The sequence below is a fragment of the Buceros rhinoceros genome, unplaced genomic scaffold (genome assembly GCF_000710305.1).
Source record: "Buceros rhinoceros silvestris isolate BGI_N320 unplaced genomic scaffold, ASM71030v1 scaffold6617, whole genome shotgun sequence".
NCBI classification, from domain to species: Eukaryota; Metazoa; Chordata; class Aves; order Bucerotiformes; family Bucerotidae; genus Buceros; species Buceros rhinoceros.
In genome coordinates, this window is record NW_010422677.1 from 19397 (window position 1) to 42456 (window position 23060).

At 44.0% G+C, this 23060-nt stretch overlaps 1 protein-coding gene across 1 annotated transcript in view; it reads right to left on the reverse strand.

Moving 5' to 3' along the window:
• Positions 1-4242: 4242 nt before the first annotated feature.
• STAB2 (stabilin 2) overlaps positions 4243-23060 on the reverse strand; it is a gene marked incomplete at its 5' end in the record, with an annotated part of 41673 nt that continues 22855 nt past the window's right edge. Inside the window, 17 exons of the mRNA XM_010140119.1 lie at positions 4243-4293; positions 4928-5047; positions 6303-6431; positions 8825-8932; positions 11133-11273; positions 12024-12143; positions 12769-12875; positions 13102-13267; positions 14363-14496; positions 14859-15000; positions 16038-16231; positions 16894-17001; positions 17399-17503; positions 19319-19468; positions 20399-20522; positions 20976-21032; positions 22252-22398. Of these exons, the coding sequence (XP_010138421.1) occupies positions 4243-4293; positions 4928-5047; positions 6303-6431; positions 8825-8932; positions 11133-11273; positions 12024-12143; positions 12769-12875; positions 13102-13267; positions 14363-14496; positions 14859-15000; positions 16038-16231; positions 16894-17001; positions 17399-17503; positions 19319-19468; positions 20399-20522; positions 20976-21032; positions 22252-22398 (2103 nt within the window). The remainder of the gene's footprint in view (positions 4294-4927; positions 5048-6302; positions 6432-8824; positions 8933-11132; positions 11274-12023; positions 12144-12768; positions 12876-13101; positions 13268-14362; positions 14497-14858; positions 15001-16037; positions 16232-16893; positions 17002-17398; positions 17504-19318; positions 19469-20398; positions 20523-20975; positions 21033-22251; positions 22399-23060) is intronic.

Below are 23060 nucleotides of genomic sequence, written 5' to 3' on the forward strand. Positions count from 1 at the left end.
ACACTTGGTGGCTTCTCTCTAAAATGGGCAAATATGTATTTTTTTGAATGTACATGTATTTTATTTAAGTCAGTTAAATCTGTTATCTTGATTTAGATGTAATTAATACTTGTCATAAGCATTGTACCTATTTTCTCCTCTCCTTGGATGTGTGAAAACTGCTTTTGCAGAAGAGTTGATGGACTGCTAAAATAGTAGTGGTTTGGAGGGAGGGGGTGAGCACATTTAAGGGGGATGACTGATGGAGTTCTGAGGTGGTTGGTTTTGTTTGTTTATTGGAAATTTTGATCTGCAGCCTTATGGTTTACAAAGAAATATCTGTACTCTTTGTTTCTGGCCCTGTTCTGCACTCCAGCTGCAGCCTGAAGTGGTTCCTGGCACTGAAAAGCTTTAAATCCAGTATTAGTAATTCAGTGATATACAGATAGCCGGTTTGTGATGAGACTGGGAGGGATGGTGTAAGCATTTTAACTTTGCTTGCTGCCATAGCTAGAGCCTTACCTGTCACTGAACTAACTGCTGCAGTGCTTGTGTTGCTCCGCTGCATTGCAGTGCTTACAGTGCTGGTGGGCTCATGCTTGATGGACTTTCTCCTGTCTGTCCAGTTTCTGTTCTTACAATGTCTGTGCATGGCTGTAGGTGGACCTGAGCCCAAAACTGAAAGTGACGGTAACTTGGGCTGCTTCAGCTTCCTTTTGTTAACTTTCAGGTACCTTTCTGTCTAAGTTTCAAAACACTTTAAATATCCACTCTCCAATAATAAAGCCATTTCAAGAGGTCTTGCATCTTGCATTTCAAAGTGGAGAGAGGTCTCTGTCAGGCTTCAGATTTATCCTAAATGCTGCTTTTTAATATTTTAAGTGTCTTACAATGGTATGCAGTGTGGTTTTGCTGTTCCCTGGGAGAGAATGTATTTCATATAGCCTTCAGTAATGGACTTTTACAGTCAAAAGTAAACACGCACAATGGGCAAATGAGTTAAAACAAATGAGGAAACAACAGAAACCCAAGTTTTCTGATGACATTTTCTTAAAAAGCTCAGGCTCTGAAAGCATTGGGGGTGGTAGACATTTACATTGAGCAAAGTAATTTTAACAGTGCAGATTAGAAGTTTTACTGAATTACTGAAATTGTAGGTAGTGCATGAACATAAACTCTGGGTAGCATATATATTGCAAAGGTCTGAGCTGAAAAATGTCTATTTTGCACAAGGAAAACATCTGTTGATGTGTTTCCTCAAACAAGCACTTTGTAGAACTGCTATATAGTCCTTTCCAAATAAGGATGCTTTCCTTTCTCTGCATCCAAAGGAAACTTGTTTTTTAACTGGTGCTTCCCACCCCAGCCATTTTAGAAGGCATAATGTGATTGTAGTTTTCAAATTTTAGTTATTAAAGGCTCTTTTTTTAAAAGCATAGAATTAACAAAATGTATAGCATTTGGTATTCTTCATCTCGTGGGATATCACTTGCTTCCTACCATTATTGTCAGGTAAACAAACTTTTGGTGACCAAAAGTTTTCTGGTTTGTGGTTTTGTGTGGTTTTTTAATTTAACCTGTCTGTGTTATGCGCAAGAACCTGGATTGAATTTCATATGCAGTATCTTTCAAATTTTTAAGTGTTTTCAAAGTAAAGAATGTATTCTGATCCAGCCTGCACAATTTCTTAAGCAGTTTCCTTGTATGCTTGAAATTAGTCTGAAGCCCTCAGAGGTGGTTAAAGATTTGCGTTTGTGGTTTTCATGTGTTCCTGTTTCATACTTGATGTGCAACACCCCTGGAGTGTGTGTGTATTTAAACAGATAAATATACTTGAAATGAGTAGGTTCATCTGACAGTCCTGGTAGTTTGCTGGAAGAAAAAGTTTTGCCGGAAGTTAGTTTGGCTTTCTTAGGAGACTTGGTGGTGGGGCTGTGCAAGAAATACTTAAGTTGTTAATGAAGTGTGGGGATGGAAGTATCCCCGACTTGCCTTCAGTTCTTTATCCTAATGCTCAGCTAGAACCAAACTTGGGGGTAGCACTTCTCATGCTCCAGAGATTGCAGTGCATTTTTTTAAAAGCACAAGCCCCAAACCACTGTACAGTCTCCATCTTACATCCAGCAAATAATAATGTTGTGTTACTCAGTTCTGCATTGTTGAATGTGATAATGCTTTGTTGGCTATAGCTCTGTGATGTTTATTCTTCTAAAGCTGGTTAGGAGTCCGTTTCCTTGCTTAATTTTCCTGTGTTAAACAGGAACAGTTTAGTTGGGTTGGATGATGTTATCCACATAATACACATTTTGTTTCAAGATGATTTTCTTAGCTCCCTCTTGCTTTCTCTTAACTTACAAATCAAACTTCTGTACAAAGCTATGTTGTAACAACCAGCTGAAGAAAATCTCGGTTGTATTGCACGACTTCTTGAAATATACAACATTGCATGAAATAAAAACATGGGAGAATTATGTTCTTTTGAAACAACCCAATTATATATAATATGAATTTAAGTGAGAATTTTGAAGTGTGTTATTTATTTTTCAGTGCTAGAATGGTGGTCTTTAACTTTTAAAAATGTCTTGCATTTTTGTAATGCTTTCACCTTGGCGCTCTCTGCATTACTTATTTTAACCTTGTCATGTTACTGACTTCAAAGAGATTTTTGAGCATGTTTAAAGGGCAGTGGCTCTTTATATTAATTTTGGGTGTATGGTTCATTTGAACAGCAAAGTAAGAAGAAATTTTCATTCTGTTCTATCAAAAACATGGAGAACAGGCTGTGAGTAAAAGAAGAGTTTAATGAACTGTGGAACTTTTTTGGTGATTAAAAATATTTAATTATTACAAAAATAAATGCTTGGACTTTATCTTCTGGTCCCTATGAGCCTTAATATTTTGGGTGACGGTGAAAAAGGAAACAACATGAGTTGTATTAACTGCAAAACTCTGGGGAAAACTCCCTTATATGTGTGTATTTAAGTGTTTGTGCTCTACATTTTTTCAATACTTACAGGTAAAATCAAACAGGCATGTGTAGGGGGGAGCAAGGGAGGGAGTTTGGGAAATTACTTCAGTCTGTCCCTTTCATCCAGGTGTATTTACACATTAGATTCCTTTTGTGTTGTGCTTGATAGCTGTGTCACCAAACCCAGATTTGCCTGCATACCTTGTTCTGACGGGAGGCATCCTGAAGTTGCTCTCAGAGGTAGCTAATGCTTTCCTGGACTGACACCTTCCCTGCTGCCCGCCCCCCTCCCCCGCCATGATAGACACAAGGAAGCATCTCACAGGGGAACGCTACTGCTGCCAGCAAGAAAATCTTACTTTTCTTGTCGTGGTGTGTTCCTCCCCATTTGCTGTGATGCTAATGTTTTGAGGGAAGAGGATGACCCCCAAATGAAACTCAGGTTAATAGAATGGTGAAAATCACAGCTGTTGTCACTGTGCATTGGTTGAAAAGCAATGTTAATGCGCTTGGTAAAAATACTGTATGTGAACAAGCAGGTAGCCTCTGCTCCTCTCAGACATAAAAAAAAAAAAAATGAACACGGGCATGGCGTAAAGGTATGTTCATCCTTACTGTCCACTTTTCATGGAAATGGCTCAAGTAAAAATCGATTAGTATTTGAATACTCTCATCACCTCTATTTCTTGCTAAAGCTGCTACAGTTACTATTTCCCTTTATGCAGTGAGGTGAAAGCTAGAGGAGACAAGCAGGGCAGACAGGTGGTTGTGTTTCCTGCTGCTGAAATTTTTCCAGGAAAGTGTACTAGCAAAAAATCCCTCAGTCTAAAAATACAGGTTTAACATGTTCTGTTTGACACTTGCCAGTTGTAGTTGTCGCTGAGCCAAAAGAAAGTGTCGGGCTGGAGTACTGACAAATTCAGGATATTTGCCAAGCTAGCAGCCCTGTGTGTTTGAGGCCCTTTTAAAGTCCGTGAAGAAGAATAGAAGCAGTTAAATAGCACGCTAGTGAAAGTCTTCTACGTTTCAGAGAGAGGTGTCTGTCTGTTTCTGTGTAGGTTAGTTGAGACTCAGTTTTGCATTTGGCACTCGGCATTGGTATTGCTCAGATACAGCCAGCGCTTCTGAGGTTGGTAGCTCTGTGAACTCCACAGACTGCATCTTAAACAAAGCTGTGCTCTTTTGGTTTTCAAATTGTAATGAGATTTTATTCCCTGAAACGAGTAGGTGCTGTGTTTTCACAGTAAGCGTGAATAGAAATGTGTTTTATAATTGGCTAATGAAAAATTTGGTCTTTAATTCTGATCATGAGGACCACTCATCACAAGCTGCTGGTCATCCGAATCCTATAAGATAGAAGAAAACCAGACTTTAACATTGTGTTAAGAAATGAAAGTCACTTTTTGGCAAATTTTTCCATACAGAAGGCCGTTTGCACCTGACATTTTCTCACCAGAAGGGTCTTTCTACTGGATGCTAAAAGATATATTTTAATTTTAGACTCCGCTCGATCATGAAGGTCTTGCTAAATTAGAGCATTGAAGCTATTTGGATACTCTGGCTTTACTCCGCCTTGCCTTTCCTTGATTCCCAGCCCCTTTCCTGTTGCATTTCACATTCTTTGGAGTTCTGGTGTGGCACTCAGGTGTGTTTGCAGCAAGGAGAAGGGAAGACAAAATTGGAAGGCTTTTTAAGTTTGTATAGACATGTCAATGGCTTCCAGTATCATTTGAAATCCAATTTAATTCCTCTCTCTTTGAAGGCAGGCTTGAGATACAGCTGTAGACCACAGCCTCAATTTTGCTGCAAGTGAGGCTACCCAATTTCTAGCAGTGGTGAGACGGAAAAGCCAGGAACTCAAATGGTGGCTTCCTGAATTAATTTTCCTTTTTTCCGGCTAGGCATTTTCCTTTCATAAAGTCATTCTCTCTTACCATTATTTTAGTTGTGTCTCAATCTCAAATCAAAATGAACACTTACTGAGAAAAGATCATAAGTAGGTTCTGGTGGAGTCACTGTGGAAGAACTTTCGTATGAGGGGTTGGTGATATTTGAAGGCTGTGAGTTGTCCAGTGATGTTACGTCAGTGTCATCTTTTGACTACAGAAAATCACAGAAACCTGCTTAAAATCCATCCTCCTCCTCTGGTGCATTAAATGGGGCATTTAACTACCACGTGGTGCAGTGTCGTGACTGAAGTGGCTTTATCTAAATCAGTGTCCCTGGGCGTGAACTGCGTTCTGGGTAGTTGATTTATCTCAGGTCACTTAACACTGGTATCTTTTTTCTCTCTTCTGTTACCTTTAAGCCTCAGCAAAGATCGGGAGAAATATTGCCCTGACATTGTGGCTGGGGTAAAAGGGACCTGGTTGGTCCTGAGCAATCTCATGGCAACTGTATTGAAAAAAAAGGGTCTCCCCTTGTATCTCAGGTCACTTAACACTGGTATCTTTTTTCTCTCTTCTGTTACCTTTAAGCCTCAGCAAAGATCGGGAGAAATATTGCCCTGACATTGTGGCTGGGGTAAAAGGTACCTGGTTGGTCCTGAGCAATCTCATGGCAACTGTATTGAAATACAAGTGTCTCCCCTTGGCTCGTGGCTTCTGATTTTTTGTTTCTGGAAGCAACTCACATTACATGCAGGAGCTAGAGTAGGAAGGGAGTTCTGGTTCCTTCTAGGTAGATATTCTTTTGGATAGATTCTTGTGTGTTTTGTAACTTTTTTTGTCAGAAGCATGGCTTTTTTTTTTTTTGAGTAATTTGGCTGTTTCTGGCTGGTTTCACGTCATCTTGATACTATGATGAGGCTAGCAAAGTTAGTTGAGAGAAAGCAAGTGTGAGAGTGCATCAATGTAAAAAATTTGCACTTTTCAATCCGGCAATCATTTCAATTAGTTTGTCTTTTGAATCTGGCTTTTTCTCCTGTCAACCATTTTAACCTCCAGAGCAGCAAAATTATTAACAATGCTATGGAGGAGTGGGAACAGAACAGGTGCCCTTTCAGCAGCTGTGATTATCTGCTTCCCGAAGGGTGAGGTTTCTGGGGAGGCAAAGGCTTTTGCTTTGGTGCTGTGTAGTTCAATAAGCTTTTGGCCAGTCCTTGGTGTCGGAAGTGTCTGTGAGAGCAGGAGCCTGTGGGGCACCCTGGAGGGAGACATCTGGGGGAGCTGCAAATGTAAGCTCATGCCCAAGACAAGCGTGTGAGCCTTTCCCACTTTCTCCACATCTTTAAACAGTTCAAGTGGGAAGCAACTGGAAATGTTTCTAGTTTAATAAAACACAAGGAGAAGCCGGAGGCTGAAAGTTCGGGAGGTGCAGTGGGTCTGGGGAAGTGCTGTCTCCCTGCTTTGCCTACCTTGAAGCGCTGGAAGCCTATGCTTCTCTTCCTGAACCTGAGGTAAGAATATCCAATAAAAGCCACAATTCCAGTAACCAGGCAGATGCCAAAGAATATTCCCGTCCCTGTACCAGCGTGGAGAGGAGTCTGAAAGCAGAAGAGGGTTAGTGAGCTATGGGTGGCAACTGGTCACCTTCCAGGACCCGAACGCACACAGTGTTCTTTCAGATATGCTCTGGTTCTGAACTGCTTTCGTGCTTGAGTTTCCTGGTGCATGTTCTCTAGAGGCAGTGAAATATGGCCTTTTGACAGTATTTACAAGCTAGATTTTTTTGGGGTGCTGGACATGGCCTCTAGTACAGCTTCATCTTGGTTATGTGTTTGAAGTTACAGACCATGCTTAAGCGATTGCTTCCGGTCAGGTTTTTCGAAGTAGCAATAGAGGCTGTGATGAAGCTGAAACCTCACTGGTCTGAAGAGGAGAAATGAGTCCCCAGTTTCATCAAGCAGCTTTGGAAACCTGTGCTACAAACTCTAGAGGATTCTACATGAGTTCAAGCTTACTCCCCACCGCTTTGTGCACTGGGGAGGCATTGGTTATTGCCAGCTAGTGGCAGCTGCAATGCCCTCAACAGGTCCATCCTGAGTTCTGCTCTACCAGCCACACAACACCTACCTTCTGGAGGTCATTTTGCTCCCACAGGCAATGCCTTTCACTTGAAATCACCCTTTGGTCAAGCAGGTAGTGCCAATCCAAGTAACTGTATATAATACTTTAACAAATATGTAGGTGAAGAGCCAAAAGAAATTAACATGTGATCCGGATTTAACCTAAAGGGAAGAAATGCCTCCAGACTTTGACTTTGGTTTGCCTTCTGCAGCTCTGTGGCCTGATAGACGGGTATCATAAAGGTGACCAGCAGTTTTGGGGTAATGATAAGTTTGAGGGATCCCAGGGCACGCAGCCACTCAGGCTGCAGTCTCCCCAAAGCACTGCACTCTGCTGGCAATCCAGGAGGTGAGGAGGGGTCTGGAAATTGGTAGAAGGTTTGTATGATGTTACTTGTGCTTTTCCATATGATGCCTTAGCTCTGTGGCCTCCTGCCTAGAAAACTAATTGTTAAACTTATCCTGGTAAAAATAATCTAATTATGCTCTCTTCATTTATTTTGTAGAAAACAAAGTAATTTACATGGTGCAGCTGGACAGCTAAATATTAGAAAATATTTAGTTGCCCTCTAGCATGTGAGAGGTATTATAACAGTGGTAATATCATGCTGCTGTAGACTGACAGAAATTGCCTACTATTTTGAACCATTTTCAGGCAGTAATTTATGCTTTTACCCAAATGTGTCCTCTCTTGCTTTTGAGGATTATAGACTGTAAGGGGCTTTTGTGAACCAAGATTGTGCAGGCACGTTACTGAGCTTCTAGGATCAAGAAGGCTGGTTTGTGAAGGAGAAAGGGTTGCTCATAACAAAAATGAGGGTGAGAAATAGGGTATCAGTAGGATTACTCTTGTAGACCAAGGAGGCAGCTGGTTAGCCACTTCCCAAGTGAGAGCTGGGGTGAATGGTCTGTAAATGTGAGTGAGGCCCATCCAGCACGTGGAGAGTAGGATCAGAGCGAGTTACCCCGACGGAAGGGACATTCTGCAGATTAAATAAGTGGTGGGCCTTCTTGCAAGGTCAGCTTGAGCCTTTGTTGAGCTCTCACAGGGTACCCTGTGTGCAGCAGCTGGGGAGCAGTAACGCTGCACATCTGAACACTGGAGGGAAAATGTTTTGTACTGGAAAAGGAAGATGCTTGCTGTGCACCTCTCCCAGGGGCAACAGGGATCACTTTTGTGAAACATCCCAGTTGCTCTGCAGGTGGACAAAATGTTTTTTCTCCCTTTCTTATAAATCAGTAAACTTTGCTGGTGGGAAATGTACAGAACAATGTTCCTGTCTCCCTGCTGCTGGGTCCTGTACTATTTTGATTCCAGCTCGAAGCAGTGCAGCTGCTAACTCGCCTCTGTGGAAGGGAAGGCATCCCTTTCTGAAACGTGCTGTTCTGCCATGCGCTGTTTGCTTTGGTCTTTCTAATGGGAGAGATAATTGGAATAATCGGGACCATTGCAGGATTCAAGCAGGCAAAAAATATCTATTTTCCAAATAGAAACAACCTTGTTGTTTTGGCTAGGAATGAATGCAAAGCCAAGAGTGAAAAATTTTCTTTAGAAGCTTGAAAGATCTTCTTGGAAAAACTGAAATAAAGCTTTATAAAATCTCTATTACAAAAATGAGCTCCATTATAAACTGGAGCTTTTATTTATTTAAAATAAATGTGGGAAGAACTTGTTCAGACAAACATTTTGAACAAGCTTCACTGGCACCTTGTTCTCAACTTCTAATTTTCTTTTGAAGTAACCTTTTAAAACACAACTGCATATATGGGAGGGAAACTGGGGAGTATATGAATGTTAGCAGTGAGTTTGGGGTGATATAAACCACAACTACCTCCCGCCACCCAAGAAAAAAAAATCACCGTGTACTTACAGGTGCTGGCGGAGCCTTTAAAGGCTCTGAAATGACATGGATTATCCCATTGGAAGCGACTATATCCCACTCAACAATAGCGCTTCTGTCCACGTATCTGATCTCACTCTGCCAGCAGAAAGAGCAACGAGAGTTGAGCTTTGACCCTCTTCCCTTTGGGAATAAACATTGAGACTACTTCCCTACCTCAGTTACTGACTCACAGAGAAAAATCACACAGAGGGCTTATGCTGTTGCCTGCGCAGACATCTGCCTGGGCTGGCCCCAGGCTGCTCATGGCTCTCCTATGCATGAAGTAGCCATCATCATTACCTACATCTTGCCTCCAGGCATTTCTTGGTCTTTTTTGTATTTTGGTTTTCAAAATGTATTTTTAAAAGAAAGGTTTTTGTGATGTTTGTGCAATGGCCAAGCTCTGCCTAGGTGCACTGTTAGACCTGAGTCCAAGGCAGCCTGCAGCCTGCTTCTCTTATGGCTGCGTTCTGTGCTGAGGGCACCGCTTGCCCTGGCTTGACAGAGCTGGGTTGCCACTGATGGGGAGCTGCTGCCTGCAGTTTATTTGGTGGCCTAGCATCTGTGAACTGGAAGGTGGTCCTGTTTGACAGCTTATCAGGAAGAAAGAGGGACAGCATTAGTCATTGCTAGTCCAAAACTCCTCTAAAATCTGGTGATTTCAGGGGTCCCTGACTACTTTTGGGCTGGTGCATTTGGGAGGATGGGTTCATGGGTGTCTGTGGTATTGCAAACTCTGCTTCAAATTACATCCTAGCAAAATGGTTTCTCTTCAGTGAGCAGTACCAGGAGCTGCTGCTTGCTCTTGACCTTGGCATGAGGTAAGCTCTTGCTGGAGCACACAGTGACTTTCCGTGTCTGGGGAGGAAGGGACGCAGCTGTGGTGGTACTGCAGAGTGATGTGGGAGTCACTCTGTGTCCTCCTTCCTCTCCCTTACCCTTGTGGTGCTCTGCCAAGGTCCTGGGGAAACCTCATGGGCCCTGACCTCCTGTGCTGGGACAGGTGGGTGCTTGGCTGCCTGCAGCATCCATGGAAATTGGGTGCTGCCTCTCCTTCCCCACCTGACACCCCACTGAGCTTTACCGCTTGGGGGAACTGAGGGCCTGCTCGAGTCCTCCGCAGGGGAAGAAAAGCTACAAAATTCCAACCAGCTTTAAAGAGCAGGAGCCTCCTCTTGACAACTTTTGAGGAAAAGGATTTTTTTAAAGAAGAGTATATTCTAACATAAATATCAGCTCAGTGTGACCCAAAAGAGCTCCTGGCATGCTAATAATTGTTAACGGGTAAGCCTTGTGCTGGTGCACCCCATGTCTCAGGAGGGTACTGTGTATTAATGTAATTACTGGGTTTGAAATATAGGGTGGTTTTAAAATCTGTAATGGTAATTCTCATGCCAAAGGAGTTTCTTCTGAAAGAGAGAGGGGGAAGAGAGCAGAGGAAACAGATGAATCATTTGTGTCCCTCTTCCTGTGGCATCTGTTTCCTTCTGGTTGGTGTCATTGTGGTCACTCAGCTTTCCTTGGCTCGGCACTATTCTCTAGAAGCTCATTTTGACTGCAAGCCCATAGATGCAGGATGTCTTATACTCAGTGATACAGCATATCACCCATAGCAGAGCCCAAGCCTTGGGCTCAAGAGATCGCTGTCGCAAGGGCCACTTGAAATGCTTGGGAAGTATTTTCCTAATAAAAAATGAGAAGTTGGATGTTTTCAAAGGATGTATTCCCCTAAATGTCAAAGGATACTTTACATTTGCAAAAAGGATACAAATTGTTAGATTAAAAAAACCACTGAAATAGTAATTAAAAATGCAAACTACTGTTTTATCTGCTTTTTTGCTGAGCAAGGCTGTGCACATCTCCTGTTCCTTCAGAAAGTCACCACAAAACTTCACAAATGCCAACACCTTTCTTTAATGATCAGCTGCTGCTCTCATCTCTCCTCCTCTCTCACTGCCATCTCCCATAATCCTGCCAGGCTGAGAGAAGGAATGAATTAAGCCTGTAATCCCCATCCTGCCATTCCTGCAGCCTACATGAACAACTTCCTTTGAGTTTTGTGGGCCAGAACTGGGCCATTTGCAAGCTTGTAAATCTACAGTATGCCAGCTTCTATCTCGCAGCCTCTGGGCAGCAAAGAGCTGTCTGAAGTCAGCCTCCCATTGCTGCCCACTATAACCTTGCTGAATTGCTCTCCAGATTGGTGTGTCACCTGATCTACAGGGTATGGTGTAAGGGGGGAAGAAGCACAAAGATGGGAAATTTATTAAAAATGTACCTGTTCAGCCATGGCTGCTTGATATTCCTGGCCCCTGGTGTCTGTAATGAGGAGTTTTTCCCCTAGACGAGTTAGAAGAGTGGTTCCATTGGTCAAGTCCTCGTAAAATATTATGCTGGCATTATATAAGTGATACTCGATGTCTCGCCCAGAAAGTGTCTGCAGAGGAGAGCAAGATACAAGGAACATTAACTGATCTCATTAATACTCTGGATTTACCAGCAGGCTAAGTGCCTGTGACCTTTTTCCCTCTTTGCTATTAATACTTCAGCGAGTGCAGTATGGGGTAGAGGCTATAGGGAAATCAGGATGTGAACTGTGGGACTTTCTGTCCCTGCTGGCCTCCAATGGCTTCCTGCAACAAGCAGTACCTTGATTCTGGCAGGACAAAGGATTTTACTCTTCCGTGCAGTGACCTGAAGTGATGAACTGTTTCAAACACCTTGAGGATGCGAGCCAGGGCATAAACCCACATGAATTGTTTGATGGAAGGAAGGGAAAAAAAGGATAAACACAGAAATGAAGTGAGGAACAGATGCCTTTAGTAAGTTTGTGAGAAATACCAAAGCTGTGAACTGCTTTCTTCAAATAACTGTGCTTGATGTTAATAGGCTAGAGAAGGCCTCATGTCAGGCAGACTCCTTTATAACGGGGTAACTAAAATCCCTGACGGAAATGTCTCTACAGTGACTCGAACATTCGATAACATTTGCTCCTAACTACAGAAAACAAATGGAAACAATGAACTCAGCGCTTTCAGAAACACAGTTTAAATTACGTGGGGTTACACAGAAGTCATGTCATACTAAGTTCATTTCTTTTTTTAAGCTTATATTTCACTGGGATACAGAAGCCCATAATGGCTGTTTAAAAAGTGTTGTTAAAATGAAGAAAGAAAAAACCTCTGACCTCATTCTCCCTTAACCCACTATCATTTGGAGCGAAGAGAGTGGCGTGCACTGACAGGTCCGTGAGGTACCGCAGGAACTCTCTTCCCTTCCTAGAGCTGTTGGAGTAAGCCATGATGTCCTAGGTGGAAACAAAATTCAGCTTTACTAAAGAGCAATCGTGTGCTCCTGTGCTGGGAGCCAAAACGATGAGACTGTAGATAACAACAACAAAGTTTCTGATATTAGCTATGATACAGCTCTGGAGAGACTTTACAAGAAGTTTGTATTCAAAACAGTTTTAGCTGCTGATTTGTCGAGCACATCTTAGACTTGGAGGAGCTTGGCCCTTGTTGTCTGTGAGGCTCCTTACACATATAACCCCTTTCTGAGTGGTGGCAAGAAAGGGACCCTTTTCATGCTTTTTTTTTGTCCCAGCAGCAATTCAATAAAATTACAAAAAAGCATCACACTCCTCGGGATACTTAGAAAGCCAGGAGCACTTGTGCACAGAGTCTTCTTTAAGCTAAAGCTGCATCGGCATTTCATTTCCAAATGAGTTTTAAAAAGGCCAAAAACTCTTTGGAGAAAGTAGTTAAAGAAATAGCTACTAAATTCTGATTGCAACGGTGCAGGTTTCGACCGCTCCACCTTGTTTCACTGGTGTGGTGGTGTTACCTTCTGGTAAAGCTAGCACTGAGATATAACCTGGTGGCAGAGCCTGCTCCGCTCCCCTGACCAAGCAGTGTGCCAGCTGTGGGCCATACCGACAAGAAGTTGGTCAGCGTTGGGAAGGACATCAGCACTTGCAGCAAGTTCCCACTGCAGGAGAAGCCGTCCCCCACGTAGCCTGGCTTGCAGGTGCAGTTCACCTCTGGAAGGTACAAACAGATAGCTGTGTAGGCAAACACCCTTTGCTCGAAGGCTTTAGGCTGTCCTAAACACATGAAAACCTACATGTAGGCAACAGGTTGTTTTTAAGTTAAAAAGAGGCAGAGTCTCTTGCAGTGTTACCTTGCAGCCTGTGGCTGACTAAAGGAACTGAGATCCAGGCTGCTGTTCCGCTCTGCGCAGAGGGACGCAGCAAAGGACCATCTTACCTTTCTCCCTGTAGCAGAAGACATCCCAGGTTTCACTCAGGTTGACTCTTTTCCCATAGTCCACGATGCCTACATACCCAGAGCCACAGTTTGGGGAGGAGAAGGCGGTCGGGTAGCCCACTCTTTCGCCATCTAGCCAGCCAGCGGCACACAGGTGGTACCTTGCCTGCAGCAGGTACAGCCATAAGCATAAAACCATAGGGGGAAGAGCTGGGTGGTGGGTGTCCTGGGGCACTCAGGAGGCACCTGACCTGCCAGCACTCTTTCTGAGGGTCTGAGGGGGCTGTATGCATCTGTTTGCCCTGCTGCCTGCGCTGAGCTCTATGCGGAGGGGCTGTGGAGACAGGGGCCCTCTGAAAGCCACGGACTCCCCATACAGATCAAAGAAGACTTTCCTGGGAAAAGCTTCCCTAAGCCCAAAGCCAGGTGGGATCAGATGTGGGTGTGAAGGCCAAAGGGGATGTGCAATCCCATTGTGTGCAAGCCTACTTTTTGTCTATGTGGGAAGGGCTGACAAGCCAGCTCAAGACAGGAAATAAAACCCCAGGAGTGCTGGAGCCAGCCCCACTGCAGACTTTCCTGCTTTGAGGAAAATATTTAAACTACAGGGCACAGGGGACATGCAGCTCTGGCTGCAATCTGAATCTCCTTGGGCAGTAAAAGGATGTTTATGTGCTGGCCATGGTCCAGCCTCCCATTTTGCTAAAGGTATATTTAAACTGTGTCTTCATTCTGCAGATGGGAAGGAGGCTGAAGGGCACAGGCAGTCTGACCTGCTCTTCTAAAACAAGTTTTGCAAATCCAAGGTCAGATGTTCATCCCACTGACATCAGCAATGTATTGTCTATAACACACTCAAGCAAAAGAATATGGAAATTGGTCTGCTAATGTAACAGCATTTGAGGAAAAGATTCCTGGAGCTGTATATTGAAAAAAAAAAAGGCAAAACTGTGAAGTGTGCTTTTCTTTAAGAAGTGCTATTAACTAAAACCCCCATGAAAATACTCTGTAAGTCTGACTCTACCATCTCACCCCAGTATCACTGAAAACAAGAACTTGGCAACTGGTTTCAGTGCTGTATAAGTAGCCATGAAACCAATAAACAGTCTGAAAACTCCCAGCCAAACATACCCTGGGGCATGGGGGAAGGAAAGGAGGGAAAATGAAGCCTATTAACAGAGAGCAGTCTTCTTGCTTCTCCCTCTGTATTTATGCTGTGGTTCGGTCACTTGAGGATCTCCCATCAGTGAGGCTACCTCACCTTCTGCGCGTACAGCAGCTGGTTGTACGTAGCGACGGTGGCTGACTCATTGGCACAGGCCTCCTTTGCCTTTTCGTAAGTCATTTTGTACTGCCCTTGTGGGGACCGTAAGTGGAAAACCCCAACTGTGGTATCTGCAAAGAGAGAGAAGAACCAGCTCTTCCTGAAGGAGTGTCCGTGTCTGGATACAGTCAACTGTGCGATACAAATACCCGTGAATTCTGTGAAATGTTGTTAGGATAGATTGATCCCTCAGGTGTAACATTCCTACCTGGAATGCCCTCATCTGTTGCTATATAAATCTGGTGTAGCAAAGTATGTAAGCACACATTCCTAAGCACACATTCTATCTCTAATCTTTTCATTGTTTCAAGGAGACATAGGTAGAGGACTGAGCGAGCTTACAGTCACAAGGATTCCGGTCTCTGGCCTCAGTGCAGTGGCACAGGGATGAGGATGTTGCATTCCCGTGGCATGCATCGCATGCCATCCTCACCTTGGAAGTGGAGATCAGCACAGTCAGCATCGGCGTGGCACTGCCCGTTGTCTTGCAAGCAGCGGTCGAGAGGAAGCTGCATCACTGAGCAGTTCAGCCCATCACCAATGTAGTTACTTTTACATTCACACTTGCGTTTGTCCTGGTCAGAGAGAGAGGAAAAAAGGCCAGGCAAAGTACTCAGCTGACATAAAAGTGGTATTTCAAGCAACATTCTGGAATGTTGGAAAAATTTCACTTGAAATACCCAGGAATGGGCAAACAGGAAAGTTGCTACTAACAACTTGACTCAACAGACTATGAACTCTGACACTGACATCTATTTTTCTAAATAAAACATTTTGCACAAGCACTTGAGTGCTTTGCTGAATTAATACCAAAGCATAATTCCATCTACAAAGCTAACAACATGCATTGGAGAATTACATGACACATATTTAACAAAAATGGATGGCAAACCTATCAAAATGATATTTAAATGACTGGCCATGGGGGCGTGAAAGGAATTTAGTGGCCTACTGATAGTAATAAATTGAGAATAATAAACCTAGCAGGAGGTGGTGACATCCAGGGATTGTGATGCTTGGCAGCTGGAACAGATTAGCAGCAAGGCTTTTCTAGAGAGCTCCTGGAAGACACATCAAGCAAACCACCAGAATGGAATGGACAGGTAATCCCGAAAGCTCCAGGACAAATGCTGGATCAAGTCACCAGCACCTGTTTTCCCCAACAACACTAACTGTGCGAACCAAGGAATTTGTATCACACGGCTGTGGGGGTTTTAAGCTGAGTCTGGCCAACCAACAAGTGACACTCTCCTCCCAGCTGTCCCTAGTTTAGCTACCAAAATATATTCAGTTTCAAATGAACAAATTCCTATTGCAAATAGTAATCCAGTTAGGGAGAGCTAAGAAGGGACAGAAAAATTATGCGTGCAAAATATCCCTTCTGCTCTAGTACCCCTTCACCTAGAGCAAAGCTGTCAAACTCTTTCTCACCCCTCAGCTGAAAGGATACCGAACGGATGTGGAACGCAGGCTGGAGCTATGTAAAGGCTGTTTTGGAAAACAGGGACTTTGAGAGACACAGACTGTGATCCAGCCGGAGAAAAGACTTCTGCTGGCACCAGGAAGAAATACCTTAGATTTCCCTGCTGGTATCTGCAATCATTCAACTTACAGGTCCTATGACAGTGCAAATGGCATGCTCATGGCAGCCTCCGTTGAAACCATCAGCACAAGCATTTATTGGAAGGCATGTAAAGCCATCTCCCTTGTATCCTTTCTGGCAGCTACAGAAGACTTTCACCCCCAGCTGTGTGCATTCGGCCGCTTTGTGGCACCCACCGTTGTTTTGTTTGCAAAGGTCTGCAGCTGCGTGGAGAGAAGAAAACAGGTGACTAAAGTCTGCTTTTAAAGAGGATGTTCTTCACAAAGACAAAATATTTCCAAGTTTTTAAGGCACACTAAAAGTACTAAAACAATTGTTTGGGGAAAAAGAATGTTTGAGTTTCCTGAGGCATTCTTGAACTTGTGTGAAGGCTATCCTTTAGGGCTCTGAAGTCCTTGTCAGGATATCCTTGATTTAAGAGACGTGGCATCACTCCACAGAGATCCTGTTTCGCTTTTTTGGTGGCCCAAGAGAGCTGCTTTTTGGGAGACTCTGATCTGGCCAGGGTGACTTCAGGGCACGTGAGACTCCTGGTTCATACAAGGGACTGTTTCTGAAATAATGTTACTGGGGAATTACTTTGCCTAAGAAAGAAAGAAAATCCTGTAAGTGAAACACTGCTGAAAACCCTGCTGTCTCCAAAATTTGACTGAAGCGCGGTTCTTGCTCATACTCGTGCTCAGTAAAGCCTGGTGAAGCCAGCCACTTGCTTCATAAAAAAGTGATCTTTGTTTCACTTGCTGCACTGTGGAAGTTTCTAGGTTTGATAGCCAACATTTCATACTGGACGGTAACTGTGTGCAAGTGCATGTGCGAGAGAGGACAACCTGCTTTCTTGTAGCAGGCTGTGCAAGAGGGAGCTCACCTGTGCACGTGATCCCGTCCCCGTTGTAAAGCGGCTTGCACTGACACGTGTTGTTCTCCATGCAGACAGCATTGGTGGAGCAGCTTGGGGAACACACTGGCTGCAGAGCTGTGGGAAAGGCAGAACACCTGGGATGAGGATGCTATTAATATCGCAATGCCGTTGTTTCAGGCAGAAAGAAGAGCTCTCAAACCAGTCTTGTTAACTGGAAAACCTGTAAGATTTTTTTTTTCGACTGTTTAGCTCTCAGGTGGTATCTTCCTTCACATAGTGCAAAGTCCCTCCATAGAGGAGGCAAACACTTATGTTCCCATTTCACAAAGGAGGAGACAGGGAAGTGAAGGGACGTGTTCAGAGTCCAGAGCAGAGTCCCTGAGGCCTCCAGTGAGGGCTTCTGGCATTGTTAACCCTTCCCCTCTGTTCTCTGTGCAAACCCTCTGTTGAATTATGAGTGCTATCAACCCATGGCTTCATAAGACGCAGTCTGGTGAGAGGAGGCAGAGACCTAGTTTGGTTTCACAGAGCCGGCCAGTCCATCCTGTTTCACAGAAACACTGCCCTGTTCCTGAATATCCTTCGTCGCACTGCCCGGTGGTCTTGCATTTGCAGGCTGCAGAAGGAACACAGAGGGATCACTTACAGAGCTACCTTTGGGAAAGGGGAAAATCTTTCCCCAGGAAAACATTACCTAGACTGTCAGTTTGGATACAGTATTATTTAGCGATTATTTAGATAAATGTAACCTCGTGGTTTTTCACCATGAGGCCTGTCAAGCAGTGGGCCAGACTGTCCAGAGTGGTTGGGCAGTTTCCATCCTCGGAGGTTTTCAAGGCCCAACTGGATAGACCATGAACAACCTGGTTTCAGCTCAGATCTGAACCTGATTTGAGAAAGGGGTTGGAACAGAGATCTCCTGAGGTCCCTTCCAACGTGAATGATCCTGTGATCCCATGATTTTATAACTGGCATTCTTTCAATATGCCTCTGAAAATGAGAATGAGCATAGATCTGCATTCACAAAGAACTGTGGCGGGAAGCAGTTAACAGCTGAGTGGAAAACCCAGCCTGAACCTGTCCTAACGGGCAGCAGCTGCTGGTTGTGGGGAAGCCCTTTAGCCAGAGAAGTGAGGCGTGCAGAGAGAGGGAGTTTTGTTGTTGCTTGGGAGAAGGTCTGTCTGAGCAAGGAACCCAAATATAAGGTTAGTGACAAAATGTGGACGAATTAGCTGTAAAATTGTTGATTTATTTTTGTTTAGATTTTAGGCATTTTTATGACTAAAAGCTTCTGAATTCGTTTTGTACCTTTTGTACCTGGGGTGTTACCCCTTGTGCCCTGCAAACTGAAGCATGAAGGACTGGTTTAATCTACAGGTGATGTTCTTTTCCCCACTCTTTGGGCACTGCAGAAACTTACATGATGAGTCTGTCTTAAGAAATTATTGGTGGCTCTCTGTTTTCTAATGTGATGAAGTAGTATTTATAATGTGATGAAGTAGTATTCTTTCTTGCCTTATGCCTTTTCTGGAAGAAGTGTTGTTTAAAGGGAAAAATGGTGTGCGATTGGGGAAACTGATTCTGTGAAGATCTGGTCCTGCTGCAAAGGAGTTTCACTCTCTGGTTATCTAATTTTTAGCTGACATAAATATGTATTAAAGACAAGGGGCTATAGAACATTTATTCTATTAGATACTACAATCTGTTTCAGACTACCAGCTCTCACAGTTTATGCTATGTTGTGCTATAAAATTGATAAATTGCAGGTAAGCGTGGTCTTGAGTGCTGGTATTCAAGCCTAGTGTCTTGCCTCCAGCCCAAGGATAACGAGGTTATAAATCCCACCGTATGAGCATCATGAGCAGTACAGGTGCACACGGTTAGGATGGAAGGGTTAATGTTGTATGTTCCCATCTGAAGGCTTTACATTGGGAAAACATTTAAGATTAAGGGGTGATATTGATCCTCATTCCACCTAGTTTACATTTAAAATGACAGTGAAATGGATTATTATTTCTTGGCTGCAGTGACCAACTGCTTTTGTCTCGGTGTCCTTTGTCTTCTCTGCAAAAGTAGTGTGTGGCCTGAGACTCCTGCAATCCTTGACGAACCACATTGCTAAAATGCTGTCTTGCCCTTTATAGGGGTGGGGGAGAAGACTGTGCTGTAGTTGGAAACTCTTGTTGATGGAGTCTGTCTCTGTTCCCTGTTACTTATGTGCCATATAAGAATAGGAGGATCCTTGCAGAGAAAGCTAAGTAAGCCTTTGCCCCCACCTTCTCCTCTACTTTTCTAAGACCTTGTGCCATCCTCTTGGGAAAAAATGTTGGTGTTGAAAGGGGGAAACATCTCTTGGTTCAATTAACGCATCACTGACAAACTAGTGTAGATGTGACATGGGCAACAACATGGAAAGGAAACTGAAACTTACGCCTGCAGTTGGAGCCGTATCTGCCTGGCAAGCACAGCTCACACGAAGTCCCATTGAAGCCGCTGTTGCAGTGGCACTCTCCTGTCCCAGTATACCCATCATCGCAGGAGCCATGGTTATTGCATGGGGTGTCAGAGCCTCCTGGGCAAGCTGAAAGGTTTAAAAAAAGAAAAGTGGCTGTTTATCTCCAGCGTGTATTTATTCACTTCCACTGTTTGTTTTTTATTGCTCTGTACAAATCCTTGAACGGGGAAAGGCCTGTAAATGTTTCTGTGCTGGGGAGTGTACAAGCAGCTGTGACACTTGCAACTGCAAGCCTCGTACTCTGAATTCCTTGACACAATTTTACAACTCTGTCCAAAAAGGTGTTGTGGGCTCTTCCAGCCCTATGTGCTGCTGGGGTGAACCCTAAGGGCAACTTGGGCTGGGCTGGCCAAAATTGCTTGGGACCCCCATGTGTCTCTTTGTGAAATCCAGACAGAGTGAGCTGTCATGGCTACGTATCCCTGGACCTGTCTGCCAGCAGAGATCCTGACCCTACGTGCCCTGGTGAAAGCCTCGGTACTGTTCCTCTGTGGGGCTGGCAGGTGAAGGAGTGCACAGTTTGTTAGTGTCTGCTAACAAACAGCTGGAGATAAAGCCTTCCAAACTGCCTCACACCTCGTTAAAACTACAATTTCTGAGCTTACACCAGGGGTGTGTGAGCTTGCAGGTGGCTGAGGAATTACATGGTGTGTCCTGGTGTCACTACCATGAACATGATGTCTATCTTTGTATTGAAAGACTTTTAGCTGGTGATTGATTAAGACTTGCTAGGTTTGGTTACAGCAGAGCAGTCTTTACTCTCTATTGCATTCACTTAGTTTGCTACTAGCATGGAGTTTAAAACTTGCTGTAAATATGAAAAAGTAAGCATTTGGAGTGGAAGAGAAATAACACTTTCTGCTTACTTCAGCTCTTGCAGCAGAGCATCTTTTCTCTCCTTATGCCCCCTATCCCTGTCTCGCAGTTCAGTCTGCTGGGCTCTACCCAGCTGCACTCGGGGAGGCCACAGGCCGAAGGCAGGGAAGGAGGTCCTACCTTGGCAGTCTGGCCCGAAGTAGCCCTTGCAGCATTTGGCTGTGTGGATGACCATGGAGCAGTTCCTAAGGCAGCCGTTTCTCCGCAGTCCCTGGGACTTGTACGTGCACCACTGGACCTCTTCCTGGGCATCGCACGTGCCAGCGCAGAGTGGGAAAAACACAGGAAAATGAGTGCTATGTGGAAGTCTATGGTGTTTCCTCTTCAAATCACAGTTTCTGACGTACATCGAATAAAAATGTGACTTGTGAAGAGTGTAGGTGTGATGCCCCCACCTTCTCTTTGACTCCTGGCTTGCTAAGCACCATTGATGAGGATGGAGGGGCTGCTCCAAAGTCAACCAAAGCACTTGCTACAGTGGATGCTGTGTGAGACCAACAAGTGTCAACCACACCAGACGCCAGTGTCCTGATGTTTGCCCAGGGACAGCTTTGTCCTGAAGGCATTGTGGTATCCCTTAACAGTGTGGTTTCACTGTTAAGGGTTCTCTTTTTATTTTTTCAAAGCAACTTATCCTAGTTTGTTTGTGTGAAGTACAGAGAAGAGTGGGTTAGACTGCTTAAATGCAAGATTTTACCTTCGGTTTTGTCCCTGGAGGACATTTAGTATTACGGAAACAGCTAGCACATTGCCCCTGTTGTACAAAATGGAAAAGGGAAAAAAAGCATATTAAAATAATGGCAACAAAAGCTATTTGAAATGGACAAAAAAATCTGTTTTATAAGCAGCAAATATGAGCAGAGTGTAGGCTTATGCTTGAAACATGTAAGAACTCTGGAGAAAGAAGAGAGGAGAATGACAACAAAATACTTGCATTAATTTAGTGTCATGAAATGCAAGAAATTAGTTTTGAAATCAGAATATAAGTTCTAGTAGAAGAAAATCTGCTCTGGATTTAAACAGGGAAATGATCATGGATATTCTTAAATTAAATATTGAGGTGGGTTTCATCAGATCTGGATGTCTAATTCATAGTACAGGTCAGTGGTTACTTCTTGGGAAGCTCTGACCTGATCCAAGGAAATTCTATCTATTTCATTTAACAAAATCACGGAACAAAAGGTAACTTCAGAAGATGGGATACACACAAGTGTTAATTTTGTAACTGAAATATAAACTTCAATAAGCTTTTTCAAAGACTGATTACATGGGTTTTTTTTTTTTTAACTTCTAGGTTATTTATTCATATGTTTGAATTAAAATGAAGTAAATTTGGTCTTGAAAACATTTTGAAGTGGGTTTCAAAACTTCCCGTTTGTGGAACTCATCAAAGTTTATGGAAGAAACTCCTTCCATGCTAACTGTGCCGGCTAGGCGTGCTAAAGGATATTTCTGTGAAAGCAAGAAATGCGAGAGACTGAGAGCTTGGCTAACAGGCCAGGCAGCTCTCCGTCTTGTGTCCTTAACACCCTGCGCAATTGGGACAGCAGTGCTGTTCCCTCGAACTTTGTAAATACAAGTGCCATGACCAAATTCATAGTGTGACTATGCGTTGATTTAACAACATGCTGGGGAAATCCATCTTTGCTCACATTCATGCCTGCGTTTGTAAGGTACTGTTCTGGTCTGAGCAAACTTACTGAAAACAGGTCAGGGCTTGCTAAGCTGCTCTTAACTGAGAAGGCTTATCCTGTATGTGGCTTAGTGTGGATGCAGGATTTCTGTTGTGTAATTTTCAGGCATTGTGCTGCGCTTGTTAACCTGAGCTCTAGCCAGGGTGGTGGATGATGCCAGCCTGAAGTGCTGAGACTTAATCTCAGTAGTGCCAAAGCTGCTCTAAGTGTTGCCCTGGTCTCTGTGAGGATACGGTTTGGCTCTTGGGCCAGAATGGGGGACCGAAAAAGGGGACTGACCATGAAGTCGACAGTGAAGAAGCTGTCGCAGCGTCCTCCGAGGCTGGGGTCCATCAGCAGGCAGTCGATGCCATAGGCGATGCCTCCATCAAACTCCAGCTGCCGTTGCACTATCTTACACTGTCTGTCGTTCAGGAAAAGTGCACCCTGAGAGATGGGATGGCAAGAGGGGAGTATTCCTTGGGGCCAGGCTGAATCCAGGTCCTGCATGGGTGTTAGGGATAACCCGCCCTCTGCTCTAAACCGATCTGGGGACCTCTCTTCCTGCAGCTGAATGCTGCAGTATCACAGACGGACAAATCTTTTTCCTTTCCTAAGGGTGACAGAGTATGCCAACCTGATGTCCACAGCTTTACCTCATGCACATTTAGGCTTAGCCGTATTTTCAGAAGCAGAAGCTTGGCAGAGATTATACCTCTGTACCTTTCCAAAGAGTAACCTGCTGTTCTGGCTTACCGGGCTGTATGCATGCCCTCAATCTCTAGGTTGTAAGTGCTTACAAACCAGAGTCTGCATGCAGATGCTACGTTCAAGGGGCTTCTGCCAAAGCCAGGTTCATCTTCATAGTTTTCCATTGTGTATTTCATTGTAGGAGAATGTATAATGTGCTGGTATTTCAGTTTTGAGGTAACTGAGAGCTGTTTTGATCAAATAGTGTCTTGCAACAGAGAAAATGACGCCTCCAAAGAGTCTTACAAAACATTTAGCCTGCTGAATCTGTTGGAGTGGCTGCCTTGGTTTTGCAGCTATTGGCATGGTCTGGTGAAGGTCAGTGAATTTTGATGCCACTGACTCTTTCTGGGGGTTGT